This window comes from Trichophyton benhamiae (assembly GCF_000151125.1).
Source record: "Trichophyton benhamiae CBS 112371 chromosome Unknown contig00346.0, whole genome shotgun sequence".
NCBI classification, from domain to species: Eukaryota; Fungi; Ascomycota; class Eurotiomycetes; order Onygenales; family Arthrodermataceae; genus Trichophyton; species Trichophyton benhamiae.
In genome coordinates, this window is record NW_003315064.1 from 131,634 (window position 1) to 144,952 (window position 13,319).

General features: G+C 50.1%; 5 protein-coding genes across 5 annotated transcripts; 3 read left to right on the forward strand and 2 right to left on the reverse strand.

Annotated features, from left to right (window-relative positions):
• Positions 1–179: 179 nt before the first annotated feature.
• On the forward strand, positions 180–1,559 carry ARB_03851 (agmatinase, putative; the record flags this gene model as incomplete). The annotated part of the gene is made up of 2 exons (XM_003009879.1): positions 180–320; positions 399–1,559. The coding sequence occupies 2 exons, from the start codon at positions 180–182 to the stop codon at positions 1,557–1,559; spliced, it is 1,302 nt and encodes a 433-aa protein (XP_003009925.1).
• Positions 1,560–2,696: 1,137 nt separating this feature from the next.
• Positions 2,697–3,566, reverse strand: ARB_03852 (uncharacterized protein; the record flags this gene model as incomplete). The annotated part of the gene is made up of 3 exons (XM_003009880.1): positions 2,697–3,129; positions 3,257–3,376; positions 3,547–3,566. 3 exons carry the CDS (start codon positions 3,564–3,566, stop codon positions 2,697–2,699), a joined length of 573 nt encoding a protein of 190 aa, XP_003009926.1.
• A 2,963-nt stretch (positions 3,567–6,529) lies between these two features.
• ARB_03853 (uncharacterized protein) lies at positions 6,530–7,201 on the forward strand (the record flags this gene model as incomplete). The annotated part of the gene is made up of 1 exon (XM_003009881.1): positions 6,530–7,201. The coding sequence occupies one exon, from the start codon at positions 6,530–6,532 to the stop codon at positions 7,199–7,201; it is 672 nt and encodes a 223-aa protein (XP_003009927.1).
• A 1,279-nt stretch (positions 7,202–8,480) lies between these two features.
• On the forward strand, positions 8,481–10,607 carry ARB_03854 (uncharacterized protein; the record flags this gene model as incomplete). Its single annotated transcript, XM_003009882.1, has 5 exons — positions 8,481–8,665; positions 8,738–8,868; positions 8,922–9,656; positions 9,727–10,388; positions 10,464–10,607. 5 exons carry the CDS (start codon positions 8,481–8,483, stop codon positions 10,605–10,607), a joined length of 1,857 nt encoding a protein of 618 aa, XP_003009928.1.
• Positions 10,608–11,114: 507 nt separating this feature from the next.
• On the reverse strand, positions 11,115–12,138 carry ARB_03855 (uncharacterized protein; the record flags this gene model as incomplete). The annotated part of the gene is made up of 2 exons (XM_003009883.1): positions 11,115–11,238; positions 11,354–12,138. The coding sequence occupies 2 exons, from the start codon at positions 12,136–12,138 to the stop codon at positions 11,115–11,117; spliced, it is 909 nt and encodes a 302-aa protein (XP_003009929.1).
• Between the last annotated feature and the right edge of the window lie 1,181 nt (positions 12,139–13,319).

Here is a 13,319-nt window from a genome sequence, read left to right on the forward strand (position 1 = left end):
TAAACCCACTTAATGTTATGGTTATACCTAGGAGCCTGAGTTACAAATTTATATCAGGTGATGATTAACTGTATCCGAAGCACCTGCAGAGTAGAATTTATATATCCCGTCCAGATCCCACCGACTTTTCTGTCGGCTTTCAATCCCGTGCTATACACAAAGGGGGGTAGCTAGGCACGATGGTGTACTTGAAATACAAGACGCTTGCTGTGGCTGGAGCCATACTCAGCGCTCAAGTGGTGGACTGTCATAGTCGCCATGGCGAGGAACAGATACCGCTGAGCCAGGAGGAACTAGAGCATAAATGGGCACCGGAGTTGGTGAGTACATAGTATCTTCTGCTGCCTGAAGGATTGCTTGTATGCTATACGTATTCCCTATGATAACAACCGAGGCAGTCTGCATTTGCGACCATGGGCAGCTTTGGTGGACTTAAGCATGTCCCATGCCTGACAAAGCCAAATGAGCTTTACGACATTGCCATCATTGGAGCGCCGTTCGACACAGCGACTTCATACCGGCCCGGAGCACGGTTTGGGCCTCGGGCAATCCGTGAGGCCAGCGGCCGCCAGGTCGCAGCCCGTTCATACAATGTCCGAGCTGGTATCAACCCTTACTTGGACTGGGCCAAAGTCATAGACTGCGGAAACATCCCCATCACGCAGATGGACAATAGGATAGCAGAAAAGCAAATGTTCGAAGCCTTCCTAGAACTCGGCACGAGGAAGGCTGCCTACCAGCCGCAAGAGAAGGGCGACAAGCCCAAGAGACAAGCGAGGATATCAGACGGAAAGCCCAAGCTCGTCACTCTTGGAGGAGACCACAGCATCATCCTGCCGGCGCTGCGAGCGCTGAACCAGATCTATAAAAAGCCGATCACCGTCATCCACTTCGATGCGCACCAGGACACGTGGGAATCCTCCCGTTACGACGGGTACTGGAAGCCAGACGTTGATGGTCTCAACCACGGAACCTGGCTGTTCCATGCGGGCCAGGAAGGGCTGATTTCAAACACCACGTCTGCCCACGCGGGGCTGCGATCCTATCTCGGCGGATCTGATGATAGAGATTACCGTACCGGGGTAGAGAAAGGGTTCATGCGCATCCACGCGGATGATGTCGATGACATTGGCACTCAGGGGGTGGTCGATGCGATTGTCTCGCGAGTCGGTCTCGACCCAGACCAGCCTGTCTACATCAGTTTGGATATCGATGTTCTTGACCCCAGCATTGCGCCTGGAACAGGCACGCCGGAGTCAGGTGGCTGGACGTCCAGGGAGCTTGCTAGGATCCTCCGCGGGCTGGAGAAGCTGAATGTGGTTGGGGCCGATGTGGTGGAGGTCTCGCCCAGCTATGATCATCGTGCGGGAGGGACTGCTCTTGCGGCTGCGCATGTAGTCAACGAGATCATTGCAAGCATGGTGAAACTCGGAGTTGAAGATCCAGGCACAGTCGGGGGCTGGTTTGGTAGAAAGGGCAACAAGTCCGTCAAGGAGGGTGTGATGGAGTCATATCAAGAGGGCGCAGCAGGCTCAGAAGCCCGAAAAGACGAGCTTTGATGGATTCATTAAACTATGTTATTTGTCTGATGTGAGTCGTGCTTTATAGAACGGACAGGTTCGACTATACACGGCGATCCATCATAACTTTTTTGTAAATAGTCAATCTCACTTGCCTTGAGCTTGAAGCTGGTGGGTGGTATATGGGCAACCTGACCTTTCACATTACAAGTAATATTTTTTATATTAGGAGGGATTAGAATTTTTTTTTTTTTCGAACACTTTTTCATTCAAGGCATCTGCGCGTCATAAAATCTAAACGTCATAAGAGGTACGAGACGGGAAATCGACAGGGCAGGCAAACAGAGAGGAAAAGCGGAGGAACAAAACACAAGGGAATCGGGGAGGGGAGAGAGAAAACACTTGTTGTATTTGGCCCAGCGAGTTTCTGTCATCTTGGATTAATAAAAAAGGGGGAATAGTAAAACAGATCAAGGATCAAGACCAGAAGGGGGGAGGGCAGGCGTGTCACCTTTCTCAGTCGTGAAGGTTCCCTCCCAGACCAGCATAGCATGCATTTCGGATTTCGAGGGGATAAGTAAAAAGCAGGGGACAGACAAGCCGCATGCGAAAGGGGGAGAAAAAAAGGACGGGAAAATAGAGCCAGGGTTATTGCAAATCAGATAACAAAGACAGGCAGACGGGTTGATAAGAGGCGAGGAATAAAGAGGGGGGAAACAAAGCAAAAACAAAAGAAAAAGAGTAGGATTAAAAAAAGCACAGTCATAAAAAAAAAAAACGGATTCATCCGATTCAAATTTTCCTTAGCACGCCGCCCATAACCCCCATTATGTGATTGTCATGTAACTCTGGGTGTGAGGATGTTCAAAGAAAGAGAGAGAGAGAGAGAGGAAAAAAGATGAGGAAGGGAGAGAGAGAGGTAGGGGAGGGGAGGGGGGAGGGAAAGCATCGTGAGATACCAGTTTAAGAGCATCTAAATAGCGAATTGTCCGGATAAATACGCAAGAGCCCGATCAACACCCATTGTCCGCGAGATTGTAACCGATGTATCAAATGTCAGATGGCACAGTAACCTTCTCTCTGTGCTGGCTGGGTGAGTCTACAAGAGTAGACAGCGGCTGGATTTCTTTGGAGGACTGGGCTCTAAAGCAGCAACGATGGCCTAGATTGATCGAGTTAGCAAGATGAAAAGGTATAAAATAAATAAATAAAAGAGAATCTTTGACTGACCTCGTCAAAGACGTCCTTGAGCTTGTACTGGGTCAGGGCAGAGCACTCGACGTATTTGACAGCTCCGAGCTCCTTGGCCATGCGGTCACCGTCCTCCTTGCGCACTGGCTGCATTCGCTGCTTGCTTAGCTTATCCCGGATGGTCTGGTCGTCTCTTAAATCCGTCTGGGTCCCGACGATGAGACAAGGGACGCCTGGACAGTGGTGGCGGACCTCGGGGAACCATTTCTCGCGTACGTTCTCAAAGGAAGCTGGCGAGGTGACCGAGAAGCAGACGAGGAAGACGTCGGTTTGCGGGTATGAGAGGGGGCGTAGACGGTCATAATCCTCCTGACCGGCGGTATCAAAGAGTCCCAGCGTGTATGGCTCATCTCCAATCCTAGCAGCAAGAGTTAGCCAGCGTGCGGTGAAAAATGACAACCAGAGAAGAGACAGGCAGCCACAAAAACGCGTGAGTTTTGCATGTATAAAGCAGCACAAGACAAGAGGGAGGCAATGCGACTTACATCACTGTCACAGCATAGTTATCAAAGACAGTTGGGACATATTCAGAGGGGAACTTGTTGGTGGTGTATGAGATCAACAGGCAGGTCTTGCCAACGGCACCGTCACCAACGACAACACACCTAGTAAGAGAGAAGCAGGAGGCGTTAGTCTTATGCTCGTGCTTGTGCTTGTGCTTGTGAATATGTTTATATCTTTGTATAAAGCGTGCTTATGCTTATTTCTCCACGCGAGAAACGATGCTTATCTCAACGTCAACCAAAAAGCTGTAGGGGAGGCCGCGAGGACTTACTTGATAGTAGCAACAACCATGTTGAGCTACACTTGGGGTCTCTCTTTGCTTTTTTGTTCTGGAGTCGAGAGAGAGGCGAGAGGACGAGAGGACGAAGCTGAAGAAGACCCTTGGGACGTCGAGACAACTTGCGGTGTGCGAGGGATGGTGTGTTGGTGGGAGAAAGGGAGGAGAGGAGGAGAGGAAGAGGAAGAGGAGAAAAGGCGGACGAGGCGAGGGAGGTTGAGGTCGCCGAGCAGGAAGTGAATTGGACACACGGCGTCTGGAGGCCTGGTTTCAACGTGAGGCAACGTCTGGAGAGTGACCAAGGAGCAAGGCCGGATGACTCTGGACGGTCAGTGGCGGGACAAGAGGTGACTGAGGGAGGAGGAGAGTGAGAGTGAGAGTGAGAGTGAAGAGGCGAGCTGCGAGCTGCGAGCTTGGGCGACGAAGGAGACAGACAGACAGACAGCGAGAGAGAGCGAGAGAGAGAGAGAGAGCAAGAGAGAGAGAGAGAAGGCAGAGTGTATGAGCTGGCCGCGGACGAGAGACAGCAGACAGCGAGCAAGCAGTGCAGTGAGGCGAGTTTGAGGTCTGAGGTTAGTTTATGATTGATGATGTTGCAAAAAGGGTTCGGGGCTTTTTTTTTTTTTTTTTTTTTTTTTTTCTTCTTCTTCTTCTTCCTCTTCTTCTTCCTCGTCCTTTTTGCGACTCTTTTTGGCTGCTTAAGTTGACTAAAAACTGGAGCTGGGCCAGTCAACAACCCGCGGGCTTAGACGGACGGCCCCTCTCTCGTTGACGGTCTACGGCCTCCAGGCGACGACGGCTGGCTCGACTGGCCCTTTTGGGACGCCGTGATGTTAAATTAAGTGACGATGCGCCTTGAAGGGGGCCACCGGGGGAGACGAAGCCGACGGGTGAAGGACGGTAGTTATTAGGGTGAAGGGCGGGACGAAGCAATGACCCACGACGGCGTCAACTCTGATGCCTCTGATGCCTCTGATGCCTGTTGCTCTCTATCGCAGGCAGTGTTGTCGTTGCTGTTGTTGGACTGCCACGGCGACGAGACGGTGCAGACAGCGACGCGGCTTGCGACCTGACGTCCCTCAGGCGACGGCGATTGACAGCTCAGCACCGGTTGGACGTTGCGGCAACGACGAGGGCCTCGGACAGACAAGCGACAGAGAAGCGTTGTTAAGCTCAAGAGTGACAGGCTGCAGACCGCGCCACGAGAAAAAGCAAGCTCCGGGGATGTTGCTATGTGTGTCTATCAAGGGCAGCAGGAATGATAATAATAATAATAAATAGGCAATAACTGTGCCCTTTATTGCATGACAGATCGGATTTTGAGGCTTTCAGGGTTGCTTGTTCCCCGGGGACACAGCTCTACAGCTCTGCAGCTCTACAGCTCTACAGCTCTACGGAAGATTGCAGACAGACGTCCCTACTGGTCGCCCTGCTGGTCACTCTCACTGGAAAGGACGACATCTCGACAGGCACAGGTCAGGCATCCATCCATCCAGCAGTGACAGCTGGAACAGCACGGAATATCTCGGTCAGCACATGCTGGCTCAGATGTGATAGGACCCGCGTTCCACAGCAAAAGCAGACAAGCTTGCAAGCCCCTTTTGGCACTTCCCTGCCCCCGTCTTTTCTTGCTTCCCATCTCGTCCTACGGCATGGGAGCTAAGGAGACTTCAGGGAGGGAGGGATAGCTATCAGGCCATCGCTCAGCTGAGCGACATCCAAACCGACGTGTCTCTACCCCGTGTTTCCTCTTTCCTCTCCTGCTCAGAGTGTGCCGCTTGGGTAGTGTGGCCCCCCTCTCTTCCCCCTTTGGACGTCAACTTACTCCTTGCGTATCGAGCCCGCGAGCTGGAACATGTTTCTCTTACTGGAGAAAAACCTGGGATGCGCCCGGGATGCCAGGAGTAAGCTGATACTTAACTGGGTACATACTGACAACCATGTCTGCGAACTTACCCATGGGGCTCGTGGCCTGACGGCTACTTATATATAAGCACAACGGTTAATTATCCCGGCCAGTTGGTTTTCCAGCCGTTCTCTCCTTTCGCTCTCTCTGCGCCGCAATGGCTGCTAATCACCGTTCCCCCTGCTCAACGGCGGCCGGGGGGGGAAGAATCCTCTCTACTCTGGGCACACGTCGCAATATAAGTATGTACGAAAAGAGGTAAAAGATGTGCCGGTTAACACTACTAACTAGCTGCTGCTGACACCGAGCCTATATGACGGCTTCGTAAGTACACTCATCGACCCCGGGGGAAGGAGAGAGTATTCGTATATTAAAACACCATATAGACTAGACTGCCCATCCCTTCCGCTGTGCTGTTTTCCTTAAATAAAGGGAGAGATCGTGAAACTATTTCTCCGAGTCAACCATGTCAAATCCCGGGCACTCGAAGTAAGCACACCAGATATCCGGCCTTTGGTCTTTGTAGATGATTGCTGTCTCTGCTGTCTCTGCTGCCATTTGATCGTCCCCCTGGTCTCTCGCCCAGCAACGCCGGGATTGGCTCCTCGCCTTGTCTTCTCCAGTCCCCAGAGCCCGGAGTCCATCCGGCCGCCCTGCAGACCCAACTCGCCAGCAGCTTCGAGATCCCCCGGCCAATGAGGCCGCCGCCGTGACCTGCCCGTTCCCTGGCACTGATCCATCTCCCCCAGCAGGAATTCGCCCAGTCCTGGCCTTGTTTTTTTTTTTTTTTTTTTTTCCCTCCTTTGGCTAATAATTGTCTAGCACCCGATCCTGTGTAGCCGTCTTCGACCAGACATGCAGACCCGAGTCTGGATCCCTCGTGTGCTCGTATAGTTGTCCTCCGTATGTGTTGGATGTTTGTGTGGGCTTCTCGAGGTGGGGGACGAAGGGCGGCTTGCGGGGTTGAACCACTATATCTACGACAGGCTGGGCTCCGGATCTACGATTGAAGCATTGAGACGTCCGCAACAGCCTCCTCCTACACTCTATTCTAGCATACGGAAAAAAGCCATGACGTGCTCTGAATCGTCCAAGCAGGCTATGATGTCAGGCTGGCAGTTCCAGAACTCCGATCAGCCGGTTCCCTCGCGCGAGGAGCTGGCCAGCAGCTTCACCATCAAAGCCCGGCCGTCCACCGACATCTGGGCCAAACCGCCCTCGACCCACCGCTTCAATGCCCCAATTCTCTACAGGACGATGCCTCTCGCGTCTTTCCAGAAGGCTCGCGTGCGAGTCTCAGCCAAGTGGACGACCCTCTACGACCAAGGAGGCCTGATTCTTGCTCTCAACCGGCGTGGTGGCGGACATAACCCCGACAACGACAGAAAGTGGATCAAGGCGGGCATCGAGTTCGTCGAGGGCGTGCCGCGGTGCAGTACAGTTGCAAGAGACCGATGGGCGGACTGGAGCCTATCTCCTCTGCCGCCGGCCGGACAGAGCGCTGTCGATGATGAGGGTGACGGGGTTGGCGTGACGATCGAGATGGAGCGACGGGCAAGGGATCAGACGCTGTGGGTGTACGCAGTTGGCAAGGACGGTGCGAGGACGCCGATGAGGGAGGTGACCTGGCTGTTCGAGGACGAGGAACAGCTCGAGTGCTGGGTCGGCGTGTACGTCTGCCGCCCGTCGTCGGCGCCCGAGCTGGGCGATCTCTGCGTGTCTTTCTCCCAGCTCGACATCTAGCTCATCACACCATCTTGGTATTAGTATCAGTATCAGTATCAGTATCAGTATCAGTATCAGTATCAGTATCAGTATCAGTGTCACATCTGCAATCACTCTCTCTTTCTCGCGCTCTCTGTTTGTGTTTTGTTATTCGACGTTGGCCTCGGATCGGAACTAAACGGGCCTTTTTGCTATCAGATCCGATCAGAGCCGATGACTTCCTCTTTGGGCTTAGCCGCTACGTGTCTGCCAAGACCGTATTCCGCAGCACGCTAAACTGTAACAGGCATAACGGTGGCAGTGTAACCAATCGCACGCCGTTAAATGCTGACCTAAGCATGCATGGTCCTCCCCACCCTTGCGGCCTAATCTTATCATATCAGATCATCTTCTGTCTGCGTGGCGGGAGGCAAAGCCGTCGCTAGTTCGTCCGCAAAAACTCCAGATACTTCGTATGGGGGCTTCCTTTTCTTCCCTGCGAAAGGGCGCATCTCAGTCTGGCGAGCTTCTGTCTTCATGCCAGCGACGCTCCTCTGCTGCGCATGCGCCGACTACCGCAAACAGAAAAAGACCTGTCCGCCGCTCGATGCTCGACCGACTCACGCCCGCCACGAGTCCTGTTGCTGAAAACGTGAAGGGCCGATCTGTCCAGCCAGCGTCTGATTTGCGGAGACGCCTGCAAGCCTCATCTGACCAATTTTTTAGCCTCGTACCTGTCACTCCCTACGCTCGTGCAGCCTCAGCTTTCCTCGCACCCGGCCGGAGTCATATATAAATAGTTTTTGCTGTCGCCGGGTGCAGGAAATGAAACACATTTCCGCCCTGCGTCCCTGTTCGAAATCGTGTGCCGGGCATTCTTCCTGAACCAGCTGCATAAATATACTCCGTACGGGGTAAGCCGTTAGGACCTTGCTGGTTGCAGCCTAATATCTGACTCAAGTGCGCAGGTATTTATTTAGTTTTGCATCCGGAGGAGCAAAGGGGGTGACCTCCCCTTGACCCACGGGATACATAGATGGGTAGCTTTTATATATCCTCTACACTTGCACCCACACGACACCTCTCCTCTTTTGAACAAGTCGGCGAGCACGGTCGGATGTTTTCGAACGAACCGAGCGGTACTTCGTGATTACGGTTAACGACTTCTACCTCATTCTTCTCCCTTCGTCCGCCTCTCTCCGTCCCTCCATCTCTCTCTCTCTCTCGTCCTTTTGTCTCTCTCCGCATTCCTTCGCTAGTGATGGGATTATATACCGGAACAGTTCCGTCCTATGGTAGCTGCGAGCCAGACGATAGGATGGACGACACCGCGGAGGCAGACCGGCTGCTACAGGATACGGATGACGCCGAGGGGGTAGATGAACATCTGCATATCAGTCCTTATCCATCGTCATTGGATAGTGAAGTACAGGATGGCGTCCGCAAGATAGAAGCTATCAGCAAGACATGGACACAGAGGTCTTTAGTAATTGCATATCTTGGGTAGGTGGCTTACTCCAGTTTAAAATTGTGACACAAGAATCATCCCCAGCTAACAGTGTATGCATATTATAGGATTATGCTTATGGCGTTCTGCACCTCCCTTGAGGTCCAAACAGTGGCCTCCCTAACTGCCTATGCTACAAGCTCCTTTAGCAAACACTCCCTCATTTCAACAGTCCTGGTTATACAAAATGTGGTTAATGGTTAGTACCTTATCTTTCCTTGAAACCATCAACCGCTAACTGGGCCTCTATAGCTGTCATAAAACCACCCATGGCCAAATTTGCAGATGTCTTTGGTCGCTTTGAGGCATTCTGTATCGCTGTTTTTATCTATGTTCTTGGGTACATACAGATGGCTGCTTCACAAAACGTTGAGACCTATGCCTCTGCCCAGATATTTTACTCTGCAGGATCTACTGGACTGCAGATATTACAGCAAGTTTTCATTGCAGATAGTAGTAACCTGCTGAACCGAGCAATATTTGCTAATCTTCCGGATATACCCTTTTTATTTACCGTTTGGCTCGGACCGATGATTGCATCTTGGGTGCTCAAGCAACTTAATTGGAGGTGGGGATATGGCATGTGGGCTGTACTTCTGCCGTCGGCATTCCTCCCCTTGGCTTTATCATTATACATCAACCAGAGGAAGGCCCAGAAATTGAACCTGCTAAAGTCCAAACCATGGAAGGGTAAAGGCTTGAAGAAGGTGCTTCGCAGCGCATGGTTTGAGTTGGATGTATTTGGTCTGATTTTACTTTCTGCGGCGGTGACCTTGATTCTTGTCCCCCTGACTTTGGCTGCCCATGCAAAGGATACCTGGCGGAACGGAGGTATCATTGCCATGATTGTTATTGGAGGCGTATGCTTGATAGCATATCCGTTCTGGGAGACATCCAAACGCCTTGCACCGCACCCCTTGCTATCATTGGGCCTCCTCCGCCAGAGATCAGCCCTTGCTGGATGTGCATTGGCTTTCTTCTACTTTAGTATGGCTCCCCTTCACACCATGACCTCTATTCTGGTTTAGAACTTACTAACACTCTTTACCAATAATAGTGGCTTTTTATTTCTCTGTTCAGCCTTATTTCTACTCTTACCTGCAAGTGGTGCAAGGAAAACCTGTTGTCATCGCGGGGAGAATCACCCAAACCTTCTCTTTCATGTCCACAATTGCAGCCCTCGCCGTCTCCTTCATGATTAAATACTCAAAACGATACCGTCCGTTTGTTACTTTCGGCTGTGTCGTTTACATCCTCGGACTGGCCTTGATGCTGCTCACTCACAAGTCTGGAAAGTCCACACTACAAATACTTGTCGTCCAATCCATTATTGGTCTAGGTGGTGGACTCGTTAATGTCCCCGTTCAACTCGGTGTACAAGCTTCAGCAAATCACCAACAGGTAGCTGCAGCTACTGCTATGTTTCTCACTGCCCTCGAAATGGGCGGAGCTGTGGGGTCTGCTGTATCAGGTGCCATCTGGACTAGTTATTTACCACATAAACTAGTGAAATATCTCCCAGATGAAACAAAGGGAGAAGCTACTGAAATCTTTGGAAAGTTGACCAAAGCCCTATCATACCCAATGGGCTCGCCAACTAGGGATGCCATTATTCGCTCTTATGAAGAAACTATGCAGATTCTTTTGACTATCGCCCTTTGCGTTTGCATACCTTTGATCCCTTTGAGCTTGCTCATGAAGAACTATGAGCTTGATAAGGTATGTCCTCTTTGCTTACCCTTGCTTCTCTTTCATATTCGAACGGAATCCCTAACATTCTCTTCCGCTCTGTAGGTCGATCAAAGAGTCAAGGGCAAATTGATAGGAAACATTGGTGATAGCGAGGATGCATCTCCTGTAACCCCAGAGTTAAGTGCATTCCCTCCTCCCAACCTGAGGCCGACGAAACGACGCTCCCACCACCATCTCCGGCCTTGAAAAGGTGTTTATTTCCTATTCCAGCAAAATTCTTCGTCTTAGCATTGGTGGCGACTACTCTTCCACTGGACTTCATGATTTATACTCGTATATGAGTGAAGAGCGAAAGCAAATCACCCTGGGATTATTAGGATAAATAATCTCCATACCAGTGAGCAGACCAGATACTTGATAGTTTCATGACCATTCATTGCATCCTGCTCTTCACATGTTTTATTTGGGCATTTCCGGTGTTCTATTATATTTGGCTATTTATTGAAATCAGATAGACATGTGTATATAGACCTATTAGGGCTATCCGAAGTGTAAGATAAGCACCATTTACAATCTTAGGCTCATCATTACTCTCTGTATGGCTCTCGAGGTTGAATGTTTCCACTTACTACAAAATAAAGGAAGACTGCAACATTCGATGAGAGAGGAGGCTCTATATTGTGTGGAGATAAAGTTCCTAAACTACAGATCCTAGGATTTCAGCTTGGCATTATTTTAAGTCTCTTTTCCAGCTCAGATCTTCTTAAACCTGAGCGGTTGGTTAGGTAGTGAAGGGTACAGGTCCTTCCTTTTCCCGGGTGGAAGCAGGATACCATCCTCATCTAGCCATACATCATCCAATGATACACTGTATGTGCTAAAAATTCTGGCAATGATCGATCGACTCATAGCCCAAGCAACACTGTCCATTTAAAGACATTGGTTAGTATTCGATGTCTACCAGGAAAGGAAGTCGATCGGCAGTAACTTACTTCATTCCAGTACACATCCTCGCTCCAGAGCCGAAAGGCCAAAATGAACGCTGCATCTGACGGTATTCGTCGGATTTTGGGGAGATTTCCCATCTCTCTGGCTTCCACTTCTCGGGGTCTGGGTACGGGTTAGGGTCTTGGTGAAGAGTGTACGATTGAGATGCGATGTTGGTCTGTAGAGCGTCCATGTTAGCTGTGTTTGAGAGACCGTGAGTATTAATGGAATTATAATGGCATACTCCCGGTTCTATCTTGAAGCCCATCACAGTTAGGGCTTCATTGTCTTTCACTACTCTTGGCAGCTGTATCGGAATTGGTGGATCTGTGCGTAGTGTCTCTTTAAGGATACAGTTCAAGTACGGAAGCTTTTGCAGGGTCGAGAGGTCTGGATGTTCCCCGGGCTTGATACCCGCCTCATGAAGCTCCTGACGGAGTTTTTCTTGACTAGCTTCATTTTCAGGGAGGGAGAGCCGCCAAAGCACAGCACCAAGAAGATCGTTCGTCGTCCGAGTACCTATGTATGATGCCACGTTTAAGTATTGTTTAAATGGCCTATCAAGAAACTTGTATGAGTATTTCCTCGGGGCCTTACCAGCCATGAAATGATCCAAACAATCGCTAGCAATATATCTTTTGTCCGGTATTTCAGGACTAGGTCCTTCGCTATGGAAAAGTCCCACAAGACGACTAAGATGTGTGGTGGGCGAGTCATTTGTTTCACTTGCCTCTTGTTTGGCTTGGTTCGATAGAGCGGCCTCTACCTGTTTCATTCCGAATTCTGCCATCGCTGATTTCTCGGGAAAAAAAGCGCGAATTCGTGAAATAGCCCCTGGCGAGGTAAGTGTCAAAATAAGGCAGAAAGAATTAGACTGTGGGAATGTACTGACTTGGGTATAACGTTGCTATTGCCTCTAATACGGTAGTGTTAGATGCACTTGTTTTAGGAACAAGTTCGGACATTGTGTCTCTCGACCCTTTGTCTGCCAGGAGTCTAACGGTATGCTCATTCCCATACACCAAGCGAATCATGATATCACCAGTGAGCCATATTATCCATTCTAACCCGTTTGTCACCCTAGACGGTGAGCTAGAGGCTTCATTCTCAACCCTTTCCATAAATTTGTCAATGTATGTTCTGAAAATCGTTTGGTAGGCTGACCCTGCGACAACAGGAGCAGAATACAAGCTGAAAACATGTCTTCGTCGAGAAAAGTGAAGATCACTATTGAGTGTGCTGACTAGGTTTTCGGAGTTATATTGGCGCAGAGTTGACAGTAAGTTACCCCCATTCAACCCGCGTGGGCCATGGTAAATTGTTCGCAACGCATCTGGATGACAAACAGATACACTATTTGGCGCTATCCTGACAACGGGCCCGTATTTTAGGTGTAATTTATGGATAGTCTCCCAAACCCGACCGGAGTCTACAACTTTGGTGATCAGTAATTGGAAAGAAAAGGGTGGTTTAACTTATGAAAGTGAATAACACGAACCTCGCAGAACATTATACTGGATCCATAAATTGCTGAACTTGGCAAGGTTCGGCCCTGGAATAGGTGACCAGATATTCTGAACAATGCGTTTGGTGGCCGTTAACATAATCCAGACTCCCCAAGGCAGAAGTAAAGTTACTAAAAGCCTCAGAAGATCAAAGCTGGAGCCAGACGAGATCATAAGTAAAGGGTTAGTGAAATGAGTCGTTATTTGTGATGAAGGGTACCATAAATCCAGAATGTAAAAGTGGGAAAAAGAATTGATGGGCATCACTGAGAAGGTAGTGTCAATTGTAACCGGAATATGTGCCCAGACACATCATAGTATATGATGAGACATCGGATAGTTTCCAGTTGGAAATATCTAACGTGCTGAATAGCTGAGGCCAAAATATATATCTTTCTTTCTCGTGTCCCAAACCAGGAGGGTAGTTAGGGGTATGAGCTCGGAGTGCAGCATTTCGGCCTCCGAG